At 44.8% G+C, this 24,521-nt stretch overlaps 1 protein-coding gene across 5 annotated transcripts in view; it reads right to left on the bottom strand.

Moving 5' to 3' along the window:
* The window catches only part of SLC6A20 (solute carrier family 6 member 20), a 43,756-nt gene extending 38,607 nt beyond the window's left edge, over window positions 1-5,149 (bottom strand). For 4 of the 5 annotated variants that reach the window (XR_004352109.1, XM_032648050.1, XM_032648047.1 and 1 more), the window contains exon 1: window positions 4,970-5,135. Coding sequence is in view for 4 of the 5 variants with exons in the window: in XM_032648050.1 (XP_032503941.1) it covers window positions 4,970-5,090 (121 nt within the window). In the remaining variant the exon portion in view is untranslated. Of the gene's footprint in view, window positions 1-4,969 lie in introns of all 5 variants that reach the window. The other variant, XM_032648049.1, reaches the window with a different exon arrangement.
* Window positions 5,150-24,521: the final 19,372 nt, after the last annotated feature.

The raw sequence follows: 24,521 nt of genomic DNA, 5'->3' as shown, positions 1-24,521 counted from the left end.
GGTAGTTGAAACAGTCTCCATTTTTAAAGACAGAAATTCAAAACAAACAAAACACAAATGGCACATACCAACGCTAGTAGCATCCAAAGAAGCAAACGAACTGGGTAAAAGTCCAACAACTCTTTCCTCTCTCCAACAGGGTACCCCACTCAAATACAAAACAAACTGGGTTATTTTGGAGAAAAAGCCCCAAATGGAGAGGAAATAAAGTTTCCGGCTGTACACACCGGAGTGACTTACCCTACTGTATGGAACCCGTCGGCTCCCAAATATCAATTCCTTGTTCCAATTGCCTAGCACTGGGGCAGCCAGTGCCACTTTGGGGAATTTTGAAGGGCAGATTCTCTGGACAAGTGGTCCCCAGCAGCTGCTAGGGCCTTACCGGAAAATTCCCCAACCCAAAACTTGTTACCGAGTCCAAGCTTGTACTGCACGACAGGCCAATAAATCTAGAGATGAGTTGCTGGGGGAAGGAACAGCGACTTTACTCAGAAAGCCAAAAAACTGAGAAGGTGGTGGATTCGTCTCCCAGAGAACCATCTTGCCTAAGTTAGCATTCAGGGTCTTTTATACTAAAGGGGAGGGAGTAAAGCCAAGCATTTCCTGGTTCCGGTCAGCCTCCAGGGGGGCGGGGGGGGGGGGGGGGGGGAAATGCAGCCATTCACAGGTGAGCCTCGTCAGGATGTTTGCTGTGAGCTAAACAAAGGTATTTTAGCTTAATGCTCCTTACCTGGGAGCCAGGGTTCCCAGAGATGGGCCATTATGTATAATTTAAGCTTATAGGCAACATCCCTTTACTGATTAACTTGTGATAGAATATAAAGGTTCTTCCTTATTACAGGCCCAGCCTAACCCCAACCTAACCCTCATCACATCTCTGTCTCAGTCCCCTGTGTCCACCCTACATGCGCCTGGCACATGTCAGGAGCCCAGGAGTGTGGTTGTCACCAGGAATGAATTTGGAAATCCCAGGATGAGCAGCAGATATGGCACTCCCGGGGACATTTTCTGACGTTTGGGACCCAGCCTCTTGAGCTTACTTTACAAATTGTGTTTGATACTTTACAACCTCTGAAACTCAGGTTTCTGTTCCATCCAGGAGCACTGTAGAAACACCAAGGGCCAGAGACTGAGCACAACACACACACGCACACACTACACAAGGGAGCAGCCGTCGTGCTGCCCACCCGTCCATCTGTGGACTGGCCTGGTGTGGCTCCATCCCAGGCCGGGTGCTGCCCCGAAGGGCTGTGGCTCCAGGCATGCCGGGGCTGGCTCACACCAGCTCTCACATCTCCTCCCAACCCCACATTCCCAGACATTCCACTGGTTAGTCTGAACTTGGCCACAGTGGGAGTATTTACACCATGGTCATCAGCAAATGCTATAAATTAGGTCCTGCTCCTCCCTCCAAAAGCCAGTTGTTCTACATTATTGGCACCCCACTGCCTGCCTCCCAGCAGCTGGTGGTCTGGGCTGGGGGATTCCTCTAAAGTGTGGTCCATGGACCAGCAGCATCCACTGGCATCACTTAGGAGCTTGTCAGAAATGCAGAATCCTGCCCTCCCCCACAGTTCTCCAAATCAGAATCTCTAGGGGCGGGGCCAGCAGTCTGTAGTTTATCAAGAAGCTTCGGTGGGCAAAGTCTGAGATGCAATGGCCTAAGCACCAGAGAGGCGCAGAAGGGGCTTTGAGGAAAAGCGTCATTGTCCCACTGCCTAGTCAGGTGTCTTCTGACTGCCCCTCTTTATGGGTTAAATATCATACAGAGAAAATTTAGGGGAAAAGAAATCCACATTTCCATGAGCCACATCAGTGTTCTCATTCTTCCATGTTTCTTCCATGATTTGAGCACATTTATATAAAAGTCAACAGCAGGTGCACTCATTTTCCACATGTTGGTATACAACACATTTGCATCCCAATTTCTTCCTGAACAACCACGGCCTTAGACTTTGACTTGGTCTCCAAGGCCTGCTGACTATCAAGCACAGATTTTGTGCAGTTCCTTCAGCTGCCTTTCCTTTGTTCTAGCGTCGGGTGCTGGCACCTGGAATGTAATCTTCAGAATTAACATTCCTTGTGCCGCCTGGCCCACAGAGCAGGAAGGAAGCCTCATGGGAAGGAGCACGGACCCCTAATCCTTTTTATTCTGGGAAGTATTTTGGCGCAGCCTGGCTCTGCGGTTTATAAACAAGCTCTTTGCTGGCTGGCGGGGGGCTGGGTGGTGGAAGCCAGGGCTCTGTGTAGAGGGAAGTTAGACGCCCCTCTGGAGCCTTTCATGATGCGGTTGGTTACCTGTCAGGTACAGAACGGGAGTGTAAACAGAAATCACTTATTGTAGGTGACACCGTTGGGCAGTGAAAGGCTTGGGAAAACCACCAGCACCCCTGCCTCACGAACTCCGCGGCTTTTCATAACAGACCTGGCTTCTTCATGCAACAAATATTCATTGGGTGCCTCCTCTGACCGCACCACTTCACAGAGACGGGGCTAGTGGGCGACAGAAACTCTAGAACAAAGTGCAGGCCTTCTGCCCAGGTGCTGGAAGTGCCCCAGGCTAACAGTGGCATCCCAGGTGGAGGAATAGCTTGGGCAAAGTGTGGAGGTAGAGAGTGGTCATTCACTAATGGACAGTTGTTCAGAACAGTTGGCAGGGAGGGGGGCTGCAGGAAGATCAGTGACAGGAAATGAGGTGGAAACAGGGGCAGGTGTTAGGTGGTCAAGTCCTTACCAAGCCAGGATAAGCTGTTTGGTCTTTGTTCTGTAGACACTTATGACTGAGAGGACGCCATCCACCTAACCTACATCTGTCCATCCTGGACCCATCCATCTGTCCATCCATGGACCCATGGAGTCCGTCCCTCCACCCGCCCACCAATCCATCCTCTCCCCAGTGTCCATTTGCTGGTCAACCATCATCCATCCATCTACCTTTCCACCTATCAGCTTAAGTATACTCTGTACCAGGCACAAGATTTCTTCTTTCTTTTCCTGGGTCTTGAAGGTCTTGCCGTGTCCCTAGCAATTTATATATACAGTTGACCCTTGAACAACACTGGGTTTGAACTGCATGGGTCCACTTATATGCAGACTTTTTTCAGTAGTAAGTACTACAATACTATACAATCCCCAGTGGGCTGAACCGCAGATATGGAGGAACTGTGGATGCGGAGCGCCAACTGTTAGTCATATGCGAATTTTCAGGGATTTTCAACAGCGTGCAGGATGGACGCCCTTCACCTCCATGTTGTTCGAGTGTCAATTATATTCCACCTCAGAACTACCCCACCTTACCAGTGTCCACCTGCAGACTACTCAGGTAATGCTGTTGTTAGAAATAAGGAATTAAATAGTCACGTGACAGCAAGGCTCACCTGGCCTCATGTTTGGGAAATGTGTAGCAGGATAAAGGTATCGTGGGTAGGTGTGCTGAATGCCGAATGATGTGGAAATCTCATCCTGACAAATAATTCTCACGAAAGTCAGTTATGAAGCTGTTGGAGCATATGGGAATACACGTACTTCACATACTTATGAGATATATATATATATATATATATATATGTGCCTTTCAAATTAAAAAAAGGAGTCAGAGGATTAAGAATGCACTATTTTTTTAAAAAACTGTACATTCATCTTCTGTCAAGTTTTTTTTTTTGAGTTGGGAGGGGTGGGTGAGAGTGAGGGAGTAGTGTTTTATGTTGGTCTTCTTGAACAGGTTAAACCTAGTAAATACTTTGGTCTAACATCTTTCATTGTCCTCTGCGGTGAAAAAAACCACTCATGCTGAGTATAGAAGACACCACAACACACACACACACACACAGCCAAAGATAACTATTGTTTTATTCTCTTTGGTATGTTTTTGTTCATTCTCTTTTCTCTGCATACTTTAAAACATAATTGAGATCATCCATTTTATACAGCTTTGAATCTGACTTCCCTCCCTCCATTTAATGTATAACATGAAAAGATGCTCAAATACATTTTTTGAAAAACCTTCTTAATGGCTTCCAAGAGCACCACCACGTGCATGTTCCATAACTGATGGAACCAATCCCCTTTAGCTGAGGGCTTAGGAGGTTTCCCATGCCTGGCTCTTATTAAAAGATGGAGGCTATCCTTCTACTGTCTACTTTCTGTCAGAACTATTTTCTTTATGTAGAATGCTAGAAATAGAAAAACTCAGAAAAAAATTTTTTTAATGCTGAGACTTCAATCTCTATTGCCACCTTGCCTTCCAAAAAGGCACTTGACCCTCACTGAGGTTCTCTGGCATGTCACAGAAGGCGTCTCCAGCTCCCTGGAAGGTATGCGAATGCTGTGTGGGTGCGTTGCTGTCTAGTGAGCGCACTGTGACACTTCAGAGGAAAAATTTGTAAAAAACCAAAACAAACGAACAACACTGCAATAGAGTGATTAGCCTTCCTGCCTACTGTGGTCCCAAACCCAAATCAATCTTGTGATAAAAAATTTAAAGAAATAGCTCAAAATCCTTTTATCCTGAGTTTCAAATCATGCTGCCAGGAATGTTTCTGATCTGAAAGTTGTATAATGAGTTTCTATTGAACAAGACGATTTCCTGCTGTCAGACCCCTGCCATCTCTTCTCCCGAGGGAGGAAAACAGTGTACCCCCCACCCCGTGCCTCCTACTGCTCACAGAGCCGCAGCCTGACCAACAAGGGTGACAAGGGCGTGCTGGGGGGCTTGGCCGCCCCGGGGATGGGGTCGGGGCTGCAGAGGGCTCGAGAAGGCGCTCTGGATAAGAGCTTCAGCTGTGGACTGAGATGTCCTAGGTCCGATTCCCGCCTTTGTGACTCTGGGCAAATCACTTCGTTCTCTGAGCCTCAGTTTACTGGCAGGCAATATGGGGCTAACCCCAGCGCGCACCCCCAGGCCACTCGGCACAGAAGGCGACCCCGCGGGGTCTTGAGGGGACTGCGCAGCCCGGGCGCCGGCACTCACCTCCGCCGTACATCTGGCACAGGTAGGGGAAGCGCCACACGTTGCCCAGGCCCACGGCGTACGAGATGCAGGCGAACACGAACTGCAGCGGGGTGGCCCACAGCGGCCGCGCTTCGTCCATGGCCCCGGAGCACGGCGCGCGGCGCGCTCGGTGCGCGGCCGCCAGGAGCGCCGTCTCGCCCGGCTCGACCTGGGGATGGCCCCGCGCCTCTGCCGCGGCGGCTCGCCCGCTTTTTAATTGCTAATCTCATTAACGGCGCTCGCGTCGGAGGAGCGAGGCTGGTAAATGGATGACGGCGAGCCCCACCCCGCCGCCGGGCCGCCGCGGCCGGGAAGGCACCCGAGATTGCGCCGTACAGGATGGCGCCCGGGCCCCTCCAGCTCGACGTGGGGTCTGGTGCTTCGGCTGTGGAGCTCCTGGGAGTGGCTAGGTTCCCTCGAGCACCTACCCAGCATTTACAGAGTGTCTACTGTGTGCCAGGCTTTGTCTGGGGACAGGGCTGTGAACACCACAAACATCCCCAGCCCTCCCAGAGCTGACATTCTGGTAAAGGGAACTGCTTAAATGAACTGGATGAAATAGCCCATTTTCAACTATTTTTGACCTACAGAAAGGATAATTCCATATGGTTTACCCTAGTCCATATTTAAGACAGAGAGAGGCAAGGAAGGCAACTAAGGCAAAGGGGTTAGCAGTTCTGGGGGCGGGGGGGGTAGGCTGGGGTGGTCAAGGAGGGCTTCCCAGAGGAGGGGACTTACATTTGCCCAGAGACCAGAAGGAAGCAAGGGACTCCCCCCACCTCTCCAGCGGAAGAGAAGTGATCCAGGCAGCCATCTCCTTCCGTTCACAGACAGGTTGTGTGTGCCTACTGTGTGCAGGGCCGGGAGTCTGGCTCTGTAGTGCAGGATGGGGCCAGGAATCAGGTTTCGAACAACCACTGTGGGAGATTCTACTCCTGGGGCCAGAGATTCTGGTTCACTAGGCTTGAGCAGGTGGGGGCTAAGAAACCTCATAGTTCTACCAGTCTCTCAGGTGATTTGGTTTAAGGAGGTCGCTAGAAACGACTAAGTCAGGCGCTTTGGGAGTGAAGCAGGATCTGGCTTTGAATCTCAGTTCTGCCACCAACTTGGCTATGTGACCTTGTACAAGTCATTTAACCTCTCTGAGCCTCTGTTTCCTTATCTATAATGGGAACAAATATTTTCCCCTTCCATGAGTTCATGTGAGAATTAATTGAGAATTTAGCTTACTATCAGGCACATACTAAGTGCTCCGCAAAGAAGTCATTACTACAGGCTGAATGAATAACACACTAATGACATACTTTCAACAGTGCACCTGGTACAGAGTAAGAGCTAAGAAAATACTTGATAAATAAGTAAAATTAAAAGGAGGTGAAAAGCAGAGCTGCCAGTGGGAATCTTAGTTGATGCCAAAATGAAATCACCACTGTGGCTCAACCGCTGGTTGGACTGTCCCAGGGGTTCCTGCCTGGCTAGCGGCACAGGAGAAAGTGGGGTGTGCTGAGGAAGATAGGGGCTCCTCAGACATACCACCTGTCCTCGACCTTCCTACCTCCAACAAGCAAAGGAGAAAAAGTTCTCAATGCAGCAGGGGAGACGATTTTGATTTTTAGACTTCGAATTCTAGGGAGTGTTTTTTTTTACCCCTCACCTCCTCCCCAGAGGAACCCACTACCCTGGTTTCTATCCCAGAGGTCAGTTTCAGCTGCTCTGACCTCTACAAAACTGAACTCAGCAGTATGTGCTCTTTGCTGCCTGGCTTCCTCGGTGGGATTTACTCACATTCTGGTGTGCAGTGTGTGATGTCCTTTATCCCTGCCCTCTAGGGTTCTGGGGTATGAACATACTCGAGTTCATGGCTGAGGGACGTTTGTGTTGTCTCCAGTTTGGGACTGTGATGAATAAAGCGTTACTGAACATCCTAGTACGTGTCCTTAGGTGCGTGCATCCACTCATTGCTGGGAACTCCGGGCCATCAGGTAGGTATGTGTGCACCTTTAGTAGACATTGCCAAACTGTTTCCAGAGAGGTAGTACCAGTTTACACTCCCGAGAGTTTCAGGTGCTGTGCATCCTCACCAACACTTGTCATTGTTTTCAAAGTTCCACCCGGTCTTGTAGGTGTGTAGTGATACTTCGCTGTGGCTATTAATTTCCCTAATGCTAATAAGGCTGCATACCTTTCCACAGGCTGATTGGGTCATTTGCATATCCTCTTTCATGGAGTGCCTGTTCAAGTCTTTTGCCAGCTTTTAAATGGCTTGTCTGTATAGTTCTTTATATATTCTGAATATGGGTCCTTTGTCAGTTTTATGTATTACAGATTTCTTCTCTCAGTCTGTGAGTTGCCTTTTTATTTTATCAGTGGTGTCTTTTGATGAACAGACGTTCTTAATTTTAATAAAGTCCAAATTTACCAATCTTTCACCTTAGTCTTCTCCTTTAGTTTTTTTTTTAATGTCATTTTAAGAGACCCCTCCCTTACCAACTCCAAGGTCATGATGATATTCCTGATAATTAAAATTTGTGGCAAAATAAGTCTCAGAGACCCACAGAGAGGGCTGCCTTTTAATGCTGTCGAATAGTAAAGAAGGCATGTTGCTGCCTCTAGCCATCCGCCTGGCATGCTCTTGTTCTCATAAATGACTTTTCCCTAGACAGTACCTGGCTATGTGGCCGCATTTCAGACACTGGGCACCTTGGAGAGATGCCCAGCCTGTTACCTGGAAGAGGAGGTGGCTTGGCGTTTGTTGGTTTGACATAAGCAAGGCCCCTCTTCGATTCCCTCCCCCAGGGATCAGGCCAGCACCTCTGTCCAGTCACACTGGCAGACTCCCTGGGAGCCTGTTCATGCTGTGAGGCCCTGGGTAGGGCTGTGGGTAGCACAAGGAGGCATCCCTGTAACAGGACTAAGTAACACCTCAGGCCTCCTGGTAACATCCCCACACTTTCCTGAACCCCATCTGACAAGACTCTAACCTGACAAGACCCATTGTGCTGCTGTGGCTGCTAGGAGAGGACAGAACAGGCCTGGGTGGGTGTGCTTGCCCAGGGAGCCAGCAAAGCAGGGGGGTGGACGTTAGTGGTGGTGGGCTGGCAGATGGCTAACAACTGGCTCTCTGCGGCAAGAGCTCTGATATGTAGGTTTACCAATTTCTATGGTGTAAATATTCCCACCACAGCCGATTCCAAGCTACCAACATGGTGTCACTGAACATGGAGTTGGGAGAGAAGTGCAGTAGCTCACCGTTAAACAGAACGTCCACCACACATATGCAATGATACAGATAACCTCAAGAACAGAGCTAATAGTGTAGAAAATAATTAGGAAGTGGTGGGCTTTGAGTATTGACTACCTCTGTTTTAAATAATTTGTTAGTTCATATAACTTAATTTTTAATAATGGCTGTGTTTACGGGACTTCCCTGGTGGCACAGTGGTTAAGAATCCGCCTGCCAATGCAGGGGATGCGGGTTCGGGCCCTGGTCTGGGAAGATCCCATATGCCGCGGAGCAACTAAGACCGTGCGACATAACTACTGAGCCTCTGCTCTAGAGCCCACGAGCCACAACTACTGAGCTCTCGTGCTGCAGCTACTGAAGCCCATGCGCCTGGAGCTCATGCTCTGCAACGAGAAGCCACTGCAGTGAGATGCCCGCACACCCCAACGAAGAGTAGGCCCCCGCTCGCCACAACTAGAGAAAGCCTGCGCACAGCAACGAAAACACAATGCAGCCAAAAATAAAATAAATAAAAATTTTAAAAAAACACGAAAAAGAAAAGAATTCTTAAAAAAAAAAAAAAAAGGCTGTGTTTAGCAATCAAGTCACAAAATTCCTGAAAATGTACCAGGTGGCACTCACCAGCCTGTAGGTGCTGGCCCAGCACTCTACAGGGACCCAGGGCTGGGGAAGCAACTTCTGTGTGGCAGGGGCGAGGGGAGCGAGTTCAGCTCTCAGTGGTCAGGGGCCCAAGGGCAGCAGGGTTTTCGGCTTAGCTAAGCCCCACCCCTAGTGCTCCCTGGGGGCCTCCACTAGCAGTGAGGAAGAAATCTTCCTGCGGACGGCCTGTCTAGTCTCACTGTGCCACGTCACGCAGGACGCACTCCCTGAAGGATAGGCCAGCCTGCCCGAGTCATCTAATTTAGGGAAGAGGGTGGAGAAAGTGGGGATGGCCCCGACTCGGCTGTGTGGGTGTGGGTCGTGGCCCCGCGCCAGCGTTCCAGTTTCTCACCCACCAGCTATCGCCACACAGCTTTCAGTACGTGCTCACCCTAGTGATCCTGCTGTTACTTAATCCCCTTTCAGTGGCTCGCAGTTCCCCACAAGATAAAGTCCAAACTCCTCAGCCTGGTTTGGAAGGCTCTAGGAATTTTAAAAAATTGGGCCCTGAGGAATTTGACCCTTGCTTACCTAGGTTCCAGGAGAAGCTAGACTTTTCACCTCCCGGAAAATGCTGTGCATTTTTATACTTCTGGGCAGTTCCCTCAGCCAGGAACACCTTCTCCCTTCTTCACCCAGGAAAAGCCTGTCCATTCTTCTCAACCCAGATGGAATATTACCCTGTTTAAGAAGCCCCAGCACCTCTATCCCCAGCCAGAATATATCACTCCCTCTCCCCTGCCCTCAAGCCTGGGTGTACCTCTGACTTCTAACACTTTCAGTGCTGCCTTGTCAGGAAAAGTGTAAGATACATGTCCCCTCTGGGCTGTGGCTGGTATCACGTCTAAGTCATCCTTTTTTCCCTAGTGCCAGGCGCACGGTTGAGTCTAACTGAAGTTAGCTGATAAAGGAGAAGCCTGCTGCAGAATCTGAGCACTTCAGTATAAATTCCATAGCATCCAAGACCCCGAGACGTCCATGTTGCAGAAGGTTTCTTCAGACATTTCAAGTCTTTATTGCCCACCTACTACTGTGTGCCAGGAACCAGCTTGGGGACTTGAGGTAAAACCTCTGAACAGGGCCCTCCCTTCCCTGCTCTCCAAGGCACCTGCTCACTCTCTCACGGGAAGCACAGAGACACACACAGTGCAAATAGGCGTGTGGAAGCCACCAGGAAGAGGTTCTGCAGAAGAACACTGAAGCTGCTGTGGGGACTGGTCTAGCTCAGGTGGTGAAGATGAGGGCCCTCCCAAGAGCCTGGGGGAGCCCCTGCTCCGGGGCTGAGTGTGTGCACATATGTATGTGCATGTATTTGTGTGTGCCTGCATGTGTACATATGTGGGTGCATACATCTCTGTGTGTGTGTGTGTGTGTGTGTGTGTGTGTGTGTGTGTGGTGCTGAGGAGACAGTGAAACTGAGCAGGACCCTCTGAGGCCTTCCTGGGTACAGAAGTTCCTCTGTGTCCCCGTTTCTTGTTTGTAGAAAAAGGCTTTGGTCTCCTAGGCCTTCCCTGAGTTCCAAAGAGCAGACTTAAGCAATTACTAATTAGGGAAGTGAGGGCATGCAGAAACAAAGAGAAAGCAAAGGGTTCCATAGGAAAACCAATTAGTTCAGTGATAAAACAGTCTCAGTTTCCCCTCAAGAGACACACATAACAGTCTGACGCACATCTTTGAGTTTTTATGCAGAAACTAAGACACCCGCCCAGGTGGAGGACTACAAGCTGACTCCAAGATCCCAGACTGGGACCAGAGGGAGGGTTGATAATTAAGATTCCTGAAACACCAACCTGTTACCTCAACACCAACCAATCAGAAGAAAGTCTTGCACCCTGCAGCCCTCACCCCAAACACTGCCTTTAGAAACCCTTCCCTGAAAGCCATCGGGGAGTTAGGGTCTTTTGAGCACGAGCTGCCTGTTCTCCTTGCTTGGTGCTCTGCAAATAAATGCTGTACTTTCCTTCACCACAACCTGGTGTCAGTAGATTGGGTTTGCTGTGCAGCAGGTGAGCAGACCCAAGTTCAGTTCAGTTAAAGTTTTGGCAACCATGAAACGACAGCTGTCCCAAGTGGGCATCTTGCCCATGGCACATTGTCCCCTGGCTGGTGGTGACACTCAGATTCTGTCCAGCAGCTGCCTGAGCACCTTTGTCTCAGGGGCAAACCCTAGAACTTGCTGCTGGCCAGGCGCTGCTGACCCATGGTGCCTTTGGTTCTATGGTGAAGGAAACAAGGCTCTGGTCCTGGTTTCTTAGGCACCTCTGGCAAGTGCCAGAACCTTGTGTGGGACATCAGGATATTCTTCCCTACTGGGTTGCCTTGATTGGAATATCCTTTTTGGGAGGGAAAGGCATAGGACTTGATCATCTGGTTTTGGGTGGAGTACTGCTTTAATTGGATTTTCCATTCTGGGTTGAGGAGTTCCTTGGCCATCAGGCACCACCTGAGTGGTAATTGGGAAACTCCCTGTTAGACCAAGGCTTGCCTGCGCCCCCATCTGGAATGGCAAGTAGGAAACCTTCCATTCTTGTGCTAGGGAACTGCAACCCTGAGAGGCCATCAGATACTGATCTGCCTGTTTCTAGTAATACCAGCCGTGTGAAAGAATAATGGGAATCCATAACTCTGTTCCACCTTGTAGTCCCATATGTGGTGCTCCAAGGACAATGGTGCTTCAAGGACAAAGGACAACCCTGCCTGAAAAAGTGTCAGCATCACACCCCCTACCAGACTCTTAATCGCCCTCCCCACCATGTTGCGATGGTTATGAAATTCCTGAGCCCACCTGGGTGACACCCACCTGGGTAACGGGACCCGTCCCAAATAAGGAAAGGCATCTGCCCTGTCCTACTCCCACCCTATAGAAGGAAGGTATATGTGCCTCGACCAATCAGCAAATGAAATTTTCACTTGGACCATTCCTTTGTTTTCTGGCTATAAAAACTGATCAATAGCACATGTTCAGTCTTGACTCTCCCAGACTACTAGGAAGTCTGCCCGCTGTTCTGGCAGCAACCCTTCCCTCTAATAAATTCTATCTTCTTTACATTCTGCCTTATGTCTGGAAATTCTTTTCCAACCTGCATTCAGACCACAACACCCTAGGGTGTATTTTGCAAAACTGGGAGATCTTCAGCTATGCTCCCATGAAGGAAAAAATGATATTTTATTGTAATACTGCTTGGCCTCAGTACTCCCTGGGATCTGGAGAACAATGGCCCCTCAGTGGTGCTTTAGATTATAACACCATCTTTCAATTAGAACTGTTTGGTAAAAGGGAAGGAAAATGGGATGAAATTGCTTATGTATAGGCTTTTATGATATTCTATCAATGTAAGCCTTTTGGAATTGGTTTGGCTTTTATCTTGGGTGTGTGCATGAGTGTCTTGGTACATTATGTCCAAATCCTGTTTTCTCTCCCTGGTTTTGACCCTCATTAAGGGGTCCTGGTTTTGGGGGAAACTCTACCTGTAGGAGAGGAAGAAAGTGAAAGGATTAATCATTCTCAGAGACATTCCTGGTATTGACCCTTGTTAGAGGGCCCTGGTTTTGACCATTTAGAGGGTCCTGGTAACTTGAATGTGGTCTAGACAGTCCTAGAAACTGATAGTTTAAATTTGGTCTGGAGTCTGATTCAGAGCAGGTAAGTTCATCTGGAAGTGTGAAGGTGAGTGAACGATAGGTATTATTGTCTATTACTGTGGTTTGTTTAGACTGAACTGGCTATTTGAGAACTGAAGGAAACCACCATGAAAATGGCCAAAATGGGCTCTTTTGACATTCCAAAACTGGTTTTTGCATATGCAGTTAGAAGATGCTGGTTTTCTACGAGGAACTTATTTTTTTCTCCGGGTGCCTTTGAGATGTAAATGTTCTACCAGGGCTCTCAGGAACTCATCTTATCTGACCCTTTCCTATTCCTAAGACTGAAAAAAAAAAAAAGGGGGGTGGGGGAAGAGGCCTTTTAATTCAAGCAGGAAAACTATGAGATATCTGTGTCCACGTGGATATATGTATGTCTGTGTATATTATAGATATGATGTCTTTACCTCCAGGTGGTATTATCAAAATTAATTTGTAAATTAGCTCTATTTAACTGGTTTAAAGGAAATTTAAGTGCTTATATAAATTCTTGGAAATATAAAGGAAACTGATCAGAATGAATTTCAGGTTCACATGATCTGGGAAATATTCAATATTGAATTAATATCTGGTATTAAAGTTAGTGTAGGCTTGTTGGTTTAATTGGTGAGGATGTCTTTGACATCATCAATATTGAGTATGGTAGTTTTATTGTACCTAGTCTAAATGTATCATTAATTACCATAAATATAAATGGATTAAATGGACCAGGTGAAAGAGACTATAAGACCAGAATAAAAAAATTCACACATACACTTACATGCCATTTACAAGAGAAAAATCAAACAAGATCACAGAAATATTTACAGTAAAATGATAAAAAGGATATAGCAGGATAACGTTATCCAAAAGAAAGCTAAGAGGAGCTGTATTACATCAGACAAAATAGACTTTAAACCAAAGAGTGTTATTAGTGATAGAAAGAACATCTATCACTAGAAAGATGTAACATTCTGAAAGTTGAATACAATTAGTAAAATAGCTTCAAAAACCAGGAAGCAAAGAGTGATAGACTGACTACAAGGAGAAACTGACGTATCTGCTATCATGATGGAGATTTCTGCACTCCTCTCTCCATTGTTGGTAAAGCAGAAAATAAAAAGTAAAGAACAAGGAATGGAAAATGATATAGATTATTAGAGTAAGAGCCAAATGGAACTTTTAGAAATGAAAAATAACTGAAATTAGAAACCCAATGAATGGGTTTAAAAGTGGATTAGACACAGTTGAGGAGAGATTTGATGAACTCAAAGATATGTCATAAGAAATTTTCTGGAACACTGCACAGAGAGATAAATAGGTAAAAAATATGAAAAGAAGTTAAGATATATAGACAAGCTATGCAGGGCAATAAACGCTTACCTAGAATTCTAGAATGAAAAGAGAAAGAAACTGAGACAGAGCCATACTTAAAGTACTAGGAGCTGAGCATTTTCCACTATGGATTCATGCAGTCCAGTCAATCTTATGCAGGATTAAAAAAAAAAAATCTATCTATCTATCTCAAGATGCATCAGGATGAGGCTCCAGAACATCACGGTGAGCGCTCAATCCACGACACAGGTCTCACTGCAGAGGATTGTTTCATTTTGGGGATTTTGAAAAAAATAGAAAGGTAGAACTTAGGGCCTGGACAAGCAGAATAGCATACAATTTACAAGAGTGATAAGAATTCAAATGTTCTACAGAGGTGAATAACTTTAGACTCTGTGATGGTATGCAAAGTGAACATTTCAGGGAGCTGATACCAAATGCTTTTTATAGCTCTCCAGGATCTAATCAGTGTTCATATATTGCATTTGGTTGTTATGAATAGAGTTGCTTTTAGGACAGTTTTCCTACCTTTTAAATTTCATGATAATTGACTTTCTGAAGAGACCAGGCTAATTGTTTAAATTGCAGAATGTCCTACATTCAGGATTTCCCTGATTGTTTCATTGGGGGCCATTTAACACTGTTTTTTCCTCCTTATAACTTGCAGAGGACATGTTCAATTTAGTCTTTATATGGCATGTGTGATATATACTATAGCACTGTAAATGCACTTAGGCAATTAATTGTATTTGTTACTGACAGACTTTGGGAAAAAAATGAGTATGTAACCTGAGTTTGCGATTTACGTTCACAAAATGAGAGACAGTACTGACATTCTCCACTAAATTTAGACTATCTGGCACATCTAAGTGAGGCAGAATGCCCCTAGGATGGCGAAGAATCACTGGCTAGGACTGAAGTCCGGTGACCGCACAGAGCTGGGACTGGGGTGGCAGCTGCAGGCTGTGGCTCTGCTTCTAGGGCTGCTTCTGCTGTGAGATATGAAAAAACTAATGGGACACAGATTACTTTGATGGCAGATTTAAAAATGAGAGAAAAGAAAATGAGAAGTCTAAGCCTTGAAAGCAAAGAAGACTTAACCTAAAATGATAGGGAAATCATAGCATAAGTGTGTTTTTTTTTTTTTGCGGTACGCGGGCCTCTCACTGTTGTGGCCTCTCCCGTTGCGGAGCACAGGCTCCGGACGCGCAGGCTCAGTGGCTATGGCTCACGGGCCCAGCCGCTCCGTGGCATGTGGGATCCTCCCGGACCGGGACACGAACCCGTGTCCCCTGCATCGACAGGCGGACTCTCAACCACTGCGCCACCAGGGAAGCGATAGCATAACTGTTTGAATTTGTATACTTTACTATTACTTACTGGTAAAAACTCAGGGCTTTGTGAGACTCAGAGTAAGGTTAAAGAAAATAATAAATTTAATATGTTGTGTCCTTTTGTCCACATGCCCACTTCCAAAGGACAGCTGTTTCAAGAAAGCAACCTGAAAGGCTTTTCTGTAAACGGATCCTTCTGTTGTCTGAAGGAACTCATTCGGGTAAAGAGCACCAAGTAGGCGTTGTTTAGAAAGGCCCAAATGGAACAAACAGGGATTTTTCAGGTCAGAGGGAACAGATGCAGAAACAAGCTTATTTGGAAAACATTGTGGCTTCTCACCACGACCACTCAGCTGATCACCTGCGTTAGTAAGATCCAGCCACATACTATGAAAACACCGGCCCGAGAGCAGCGATGAACCATTCCGTACTTTGTGTTGGTGTTGGCTAAATTTATTTCTTCACCTCAAATATTTTTGCTGGGAACAAGCAATCAAGACCAACTAGAAGGCATAATCTGGTGGAGAAAAACAGAGCCCTGTGAAAATATCTTCAAGGGTCAGAGGACGCCTGGGGCCACGCTGTCTCAATTAGTGACCCCCAAAGGAGTTTCACTGTGTCCTGCTGTGCTGTTTTGTGCCTGTTCTCTCATTTCATAACAGGAGAAGCCCTATGAATCTCACTCTGCCAGAAAACGCACATGCTTCGTTTCACAAGCTCAATAGCTCAAATTACACTGGATTTCTTTCACCTGTCGATATGCAAAATGTGGTCTCTGGCCCAGAATGGGCACCACTGGGGAGCCTGTGAGAAATGCAGACTCTTGGGCCCCTCTCCAGGCCTCCTAAGTCAGAACCTACGTTTTAGCAAGACCCCCAGGGGATCTGTAGGAAGGTTAAAGTTTCAGGAGCATGCTGGTTCTTCAACCTGGTTTCACGGCGGATCCTCTATGCAGATTCAAAGCACAGATGCAGGATGCCAAGTGAGTGTTCGTTTAGAAGTCGCGTGGCATTTTCCACCTTTCAAATTTCTTCTCTAAAATATACTGAGTCAACAGAAAAAAGATCTTAAAGATAATTTTGTTGTATATGCAAACAAAAATTTCTCCTCCTGAACTTGAGGAGCTCGAAATCTTTTCCCTGCTTACCAAGGTGCCACATTGCCTGGATATAGTTCAAGGCCCTTGGGGAGGGATTTTGCTACATGGATTCCCTGCTGTATCACAGGGAGTGACACACTTCCCAAATTTCTGACTTTCTGTTTTCCATTTCCCAACATACAACCTACCCAGAATTACATTTTATCACGGTCTGTCATGTTTTGTTTTCATTTATTCAGTACTTTAAAATTCCGACTATATAGGATACCTACAGGAAAGTACATTCACATGTGTGTAATGTAGCAAATAATTGTTAGTGCCCATGTAGCCACCACATAAATGAAGAAATAATGTCTACTGCTCAAGAGCGCTCTCCACCCCTCCTCTCTGCAGTTCTCCAACGCCCCACCTGCCCAGAGATTACCACTATTCTGTTTCTTAGCTTTTCTTTATGATTTTACTATCTATCCCTAAAAAATGTAGCTTGGTTTTGCCTGGTTTTGAACTTTATGGAAATGGAATCCTAATGTATTTTTCTGTTTTACTTCTGTTGTTTAACATCCTGTCTGTGGGACACATCCATGTTGTATGTAGCTGTCACTTGTGTATTTTCATTGCTGTAGACAATTTTATGATTATAGCACATGGGAATTTTCAGTAGAACACTGTGTAATTCAGTCTATTTTTTTTTTTTTTTGGCTGTGTTGGGTCTTCATTGCTGCACGCAGGCTTTCTCTAGTTGCGGCGAGTGGGGGCTACTCCTCATTGTGGTGCGTGGGCTTCTCATTGCAGTGGCTTCTCTTGTTGCGGAGCACGGGCTCTGGGTGCGTCGGCTTCAGTAGTTGTGACTCACAGGCTTAGTTGCTCCGCGGCATGGGGGATCTTCCCGGACCAGGGATCAAACCCGTGTCCCCTGCATTTGCAGGTGGATTCGTAATCCCTGTGCCACAAGGAAAGTCCCGATTCAGTCTATTGAACTTTGTTGAGACTTGCCTCACAAGGTATAGTGTGGCCAATCTTTACAAATATTCTCTATGTGGTTAAAGAGAGAGTGGATGCAGCAGTTTGAGGGCAGTGCTTTATTTGTCTATTAGGCCAAATTTACTTTGGTATGGTTCCTATCTTCATATTCTGATTTTTTTTTTCTCTGCTTGCTCTGTCAATCACTGAGAGAAGGGTGTTAGTATCTTCCACTATGATTGTGGATTTGTCTAGTTCTCCTTTTAATTGCATCCATTTTTACTTTATAGATTTTGAAGCTGTTAGGCAATCAAACTTTAAATTGTTATATCTTCCTGGAGAAATAAAACTTTTATCTTATAGAGTGACTCTTTTTTATCTCTAGCAGTGTTAGATTCTCTTTTTATTTGAATAATTTACCTGCAGATTGCTGTGTATTTTTTACGTGCACAATCCTGCCATCTATAGATAATGACTTTTTTTCCCCCTGGACTCATGCTTTGGTTTGAAGCTCCAGCACAACGTTGAATAGAAGTGGGAAGAGCAGGGGACTTTACTGTGTTTCTAAGATCAAAGGGTAAGCATTCCACACATTACTACTCAGTATGGATGTTGAGTTTTATCAAATATAAATCAAATCAGGTCACTCCTCCGCTCCAACCCACAGGTGGCCTCCCCATCTCACTCATCACAAAAGACAAAGTCCCTGCAGTAACCTACAAAGCTCTGTATGACCTGACCCCCTCACTGTTTCTATGCCCTCCTCTCCTACTACTTTGCCTTGTTCAAACTACCCCAGGCACAGTACCAGATTGGTCCTGCCTTGGGGCCTTTGCACTGGCTCTTTTCTCTGCCTGAATGTTATTCTCCCAGATACGACATGACCAATTTCCTTACTTCCTCATATTTTTGCTCAGAAGTCTCCTTCTCATGAGGCCTTAGTGATAATCTCAGCTAAAATGGCAACTGCCACCCCCAGGCTGTTATACCCTCTTTCCTGCTTCATTCTATCTCCTTGGCCCTTATCACTATTTAGCATATAATGTGAGTTTCTCATTTATCAGGTCTGATTCATTAGTTTATTTAGAGGTAATTATTGATTGTCCCTATGTGCAGGGCCCTGTTCTAGGTACTGGGAATGCAGCAGTAAACAAGACAACCCAGACCCCAGGCATACATTCTAGTAGGAAGGAATACAAGAAAACACACTGCTGCTTCTCCATCTCAAGAAAAAAATCCCTCTGCTTGACCCCACTTTCCCTCCTGGCTTCTGTCCTGTTTCTTTCTACTCTATCTTATAGCAAAACTCATCAAGAGATGTCTATACCTACTTTGTCTCAGTCTCTCTCCTCCCATTGCTTCTTACAGTTAACTGTCTTGTCAAGGTCACCAACGAACCCAGACGTGGCTAAATCGAGCGGTCCGTGCTCAGGACTCCTTCCCTTGCCCGCTCAGCTGTTTCTGACCCAGGTGCTCACTCCTTTCTCCTGGGGCACCTTTCCTAGCTTGCTTCCAGGACAGCACTGTCTCCTGGATTCATTGCTCAGTCTCCTCTGCTGATTCTTCCTCTCTCCACGATCTGTGATATTGGGCTTCTCACCTACACTCACCTCTGTATCTTTCTTCTTGCGGTACGTGGGCCTCTCACTGTTGTGGCCTCTCCCGTTGCGGAGCACAGGCTCCGGACGCGCAGGCTCAGCAGCCATGGCTCACAGGCCCAGCCGCTCCGCGGCATGTGGGATCTTCCCGGACTGGGGCACGAACCCGTGTCCCCTGCATCGGCAGGCAGACTCTCAACCACCGCGCCACCAGGGAAGCCCTGTATCTTTCTTTATTGTGGTTTAAAAGCCACTTATTCATTTATAACTCCCAACGTTGTATCTTCAGCCCAGACCACACCTCAGATGTTTAGACTTGTATGTCTACCACCTCCCCAAATCCCCATTTGGAGGTCTGGGGAGGGAGGTATCTCAAACTTGTCTAAAAGTGAATTTCCAATCTTCGATTCCCAAGACCTGCTCCTCATCCCTGATACCAAGTCTAACCTTTCAGTTGCTCAGACCGAGACCTTTGGAGTCATTCTTGATTCCTCTCTAATCCTCACTTCCAATCTGAGCTGCTGTCCTTTTCGTTTACCTTCAAACTATACATCTGGAATCAAACTCTCCTACACTGCTAGTAGGAGTATAAGCTGTCAAATTGGAAAACTCTGGGGCAGTACCTGAATATTTGTACATGCTGCTATCGGGCAACGGCACTCCTAGATGTATGTATCTCCAAGAGAAGATCCACCCCAGATGTTATGGCAGCATTCTCTGTATTCTCTGTACTAGCCCAGAAGTGGAACAACCCCCAGTGTCCAGCAACAGTAGAATGGATATGTAAATTACGGACTATTCACTGAGGGAACACTATACAGCAATGAGGATGAACAAACAATTGCAACATACAATAACACAGATGAATCTCACAAACAGAATTGAAAGAAGTTGGACACAATATATACTGTATGATTCCACGTATATAAAGTTGGAAACCAGCCAAGATGAATCTCAAGTGCTAGAACTCAGGAAAATGGTTACCTCTGCAGGGAGATGGTACCAGAAGGGGGAGCACAGGAAACCTCGGGGGGGCAGACAGAAGTACTATTTTTTTTTTTAAACTTCTGGCTGTGTTGGGTCTTCACTGCTACGTGCAGGCTTTCTCTAGTTGCGGCGAGTGGGGGCTACTCTTTGTTGCGGTGTGTGGGCTTCTAATTGCAGTGGCTTCTCTTGTTGCGGAGCAGGGGCTCTAGGCGTGCGGGCTTCAGTAGTTGCAGCATGGGGGCTCAGTAGTTGTGGTGCGTGGGCTCTAGAGCACAGGCTCAGTAGTTGTGGCGCATGGGCTGAGTTGCTCCGCGGCATGTGGGATCTTCCCAGACCAGGAATCAAACCCATGTCCCCTGCATTGACAGGAGAGATTCTTAACCACTGTGCCACCAGGGAAGTCCTGGGGGGCAGATAATAAGCGATTCTTCACCCTGCTCCTAAACGAAGTGTTTACATTGTGAAAATTCTATGCACTGTGCACTTATGATTTGTGCATTTTTTTTGAATTTATTTTTTTATACAGCAGGTTCTTATTAGTTATCCATTTTATACATATTAGTGTATACATGTCAATCCCAATCTCCCAATTCATCTCAACACTCCCCACTCGCCACGCCCCCGCTTTCCCATCTTGGTGGCCATACGTGTGTTCTCTACATCTGTGTCTCTATTTCTGTCCTGCAAACTGGTTCATCTGTACCATTTTTTCCACATAGATGTGTTAATATACGGTATTTGTTTTGCTCTTTCTGACTTATTTCACTCTGTATGACAGTCTCTAGGTCCATCCACGTCTCTACAAATGACCCAATTTCGTTCCTTTTCATGGCTGAGTAATATTCCATTGTATATATGTACAACATCTTCTTTATCCATTTGTCTCTCGATGGGCATTTAGGTTGCTTCCATGACCTGTCTATTGTAAACAGTACTACAATGAACATTGGCGTGCATGTGACTTTTTGAATTATGGTTTTCTCTGGGTATATGCCCAGTAGTGGGATAGCAGAGTCATATGGTAATTCTATTTTTAGTTTTTTAAGGAACCTCCATACTGTTCTCCATAGTGGCTGTATCAATTTACATTCCCACCAACCGTGCAAGAGGGTTCCCATTTCTCCACACCCTCTCCAGCATCTGCTGTTTGTAGATTTTCTAATGATGCCCATTCTAACTGGTGTGAGGTGATGCCTCATTGTAGTTTTGATTTGCATTTCTCTAATAATTAGTGATATTGAGCAGCTTTTCATGGGCTTCTTGGCCATATGTATGTCTTCTTTGGAGAAATGTCTATTTAGGTGTTCTGCCCATTTTTTGATTGGGTTCTTTGTTTTTTCAATATTGAGCTGCATGAGCTGTTTATACATTTTGGAGATTAATATTTTGTCCATTGATTTGTTTGCCAATATTTTCTCCCATTTTGAGGGTTGTCTTTTTGTCTTGTTTGTAGTTTCCTTTTCTTTGCAAAAGGTTTTAAGTTTCATTAGGTCCCATTTCTTTATTTTTGTTTTTATTTCCATTACTCTAGGAGGTAGATCAAAAAAGATCTTGCTGTAATTTATGTCAAAGAGTGTTCTTCCTATGTTTTCCTCTAAGAGTTTTATAGTGTCCAGTCTTACATTTAGGTCTCTAATCCATTTTGAGTTTATTTTTGTGTATGGTGTTAGGGAGTGTTCTAGTTTCATTCTTTTACCTGTAGCTGTCCAGTTTTCCCAAAACCACTTATTGAAGACACTGTCTTTTCTCCATTGTATATCCTTGCCTCCTTTGTCATAGGTTAGTTGACCATAGGTTCGTGGGTTTATCTCTGGGCTTTCTATCCTGTTCCATTGATCTATATTTCTGTTTTTGTGACAGTATCATATTGTTTTGATTATTGTAGCTTTGTAGTATAGTCTGAAGTCAGGGAGTCTGATTCCTCCAGCTCTGTTGTTTTCCCTCAAGACTGCTCTGGCTATTTGGGGTCTTTTGTGTCTCCACACAAATTTTAAGATTTTTTGTTCTACTTCTGTAAAAAATGCCATTGGTAATTTGATAGGGATTGCATTGAATCTGTAGATTGCTTTGGGCAGTACAGTCATTTTCACAATGTTGATTCTTCCAATCCAAGAACATGGTATATCTCTCCATCTGTTTATATCATCTTTAATTTCTTTCATCAATGTCTTATCATTTTCTGCATACCGGTCTTTTCTCTCCCTTGGTAGGTTTATTCCTAGGTATATTATTCTTTTTGTTGCAGTGGTAAATGGAGTGTTTCCTTAATTTCTCTTTCAGATTTTTCATCATTAGTGTATAGGAATGCAAGAGATTTCTGTGCATTAATTGTGTATCCTGCAACTTTACCAAATTCATTGATTTGCTCTAGTAGTTTTCTGGTGGCAACTTTAGGATTCGCTATGTAGAGCATCATGTCATCTGCAAACAGTGACAGTTTTACTTCTTCTTTTTCTATTCGGATTCCTTTTATTTCTTTTTCTTCTCTGATTGCCATGACCAGGACTTCCTAAACTATGTTGAATAACAGTGGTGAGAGTGGACATCCTTGTCTTGTTCCTGATCTTAGAGGAAATGCTTTCAGGTTTTCACCACTAAGAATGTTTGCTGTGGGTGTGTCATATATGGCCATTTTTATGTTGAGGTAGGTTCCCTCTATGCCCATTTTCTGGAGAGCTTTTATCCTAAATGGTTGTTGAATTTTTCAAAAGCTTTTTCTGTATCTATTGAGATGATCATATGGTTTCTATTCTTCAGTATGGTGTAACACAATGATTGATTTGCATATACTGAAACATCCTTGCATCCCTGGGATAAATCCCACTTGATCATGGTGCATGAACCTTTTAATGTGTTGTTGGATTCTGCTTGCTAGTATTTTGTTGAGGAGTTTTTGCATCTATATTCATCAGTGATTTTGGTCTGTAATTTTCTTTTTTGTAGTAACTTTGTCTGGTTTCGGTATCAGCGTGATGGCGGCCTCATAGAATGAGTTTGGGAGTGTTCCTTCCTCTGCGATTTTTTAGAAGAGTTTGATAAGGACGGGTGTTAGCTCTTCTCTAAATGTTTGACAGAATTCACCTGTGAAGCCATCTGGTCCTGGACTTTTGTTTGTTGGAAGATTTTTTAATCACAGTTTCAATTTCATTACTTGTGATTGGTGTGTTCATATTTTCTATCTCTTCCTGGTTCAGACTTGGAGGGACAAATTCTTTCTAAGAATTTGTCCATTTCTTCCAGGTTGTCCATTTTTTGGCATAGAGTTGCTTGTAGTAGTCTCTTAGGATGCTTTGTATTTCTGCAACGTCTGTTGTAACTTCTCCTTTTTCATTTGTAATTTTATTGATTTGAGTCCTGTCCCTCTTCTTCTTGATGAGTCTAGCTAATGGTTTATCAATTTTGTTTATCTTCTCAAAGAACCAGCTTTTAGTTTTATTGATCTTTGCTATTGTTTTCTTTGTTTCTATTTCATTTATTTCTGCTCTGATCTTTATGATTTCTTTCCTTCTACTAACTTTGGGTTTTGTTTGTTCTTCTTTCTCTAGTTCCTTTAGGTGTAAGGTTAGATTGTTTATTTGAGATTTTTCTTGTTTCTTGAGGTAGGCTTGTATAGCTATAAACTTCCCTCTTAGGACTGTTTTTGCTGCATCCCACAGGTTTTGGGTCATTGTGTTTTTCTTGTAATTTGTCTCTAGGTATTTTTTGATTTCCTCTTTGATTTCTTCAGTGATCTCTTGGTTATTTAGTAACGTATTATTTAGCCTCCATGTGTTTCTGTTTTTTGTTTTTTTTCCTGCAATTGATTTCTAATCTCATGGCGTTGTGGTCAGAAAAGATGCTTGATACGATTTCAATTTCCTTAAATTTACTGAGGCTTGATTTGTGACCCAAGATGTGATCTATCCTGGAGAATGTTCCGTGTGCACTTGAGAAGAAAGTGTAATCTGCTGTTTTCGGATGGAATGTCCTGTAAATATAGATTAAATCTATCTGGTCTATTGTGTCATTTAAAGCTTGTGTTTCCTTATTAATTTTCTGTTTGGATGATCTGTCCATTGGTGTAAGTGAGGTGTTAAAGTCCCCCATTATTTTTGTGTTACTGTCGATTTCCTCTTTTATAGCTCTTAGCATTTGCCTTATGTATTGAGGTGCTCCTATGTTGGGTGCATGTATATTTATAATTGTTATATCTTCTTCTTGGATTGATCCCTTGATCATTATGTAGTGTCCTTCCTTGTCTCCTGTAACCTTCTTTATTTGAAAGTCTATTTTATCTGATCTGAGTATAGCTATTCCAGCTTTCTTTTGATTTCCATTTGCATGGAATATCTTTTTCCAACCCCTCACTTTCCGTCTGTATGTGTCCCTAGGTCTGAAGTGGGTCTCTTATAGACAGCATATATATGGGTCTTGTTTTTGTATCCATTCAGCGAGCCTGTGTCTTTTGGTTGGAGCATTTAATCCATTCACGTTTAAGGTAAATATCGATATGTATGTTCCTGTTACCATTTTCTTCATTGTTATGGGTTTGTTTTTGTAGGTCCTTTTCTTCTCTTGTGTTTCCCACTTAGAAGAAGTTCCTTTAGCATTTGTTGTAGAGCTGGTTTGATGGTGCTGAATTCTCTTACCTTTTGCTTGTCTGTAAAGCTTTTGATTTCTCCGTCGAATCTGAATGAGATTCTTGCTGCATAGAGTAATCTTCGTTGCAGGTGCT

This window comes from Phocoena sinus, chromosome 11 (assembly GCF_008692025.1).
Source record: "Phocoena sinus isolate mPhoSin1 chromosome 11, mPhoSin1.pri, whole genome shotgun sequence".
Taxonomy (NCBI): Eukaryota; Metazoa; Chordata; class Mammalia; order Artiodactyla; family Phocoenidae; genus Phocoena; species Phocoena sinus.
This window is presented reverse-complemented; position numbering and strand designations above follow the sequence as displayed.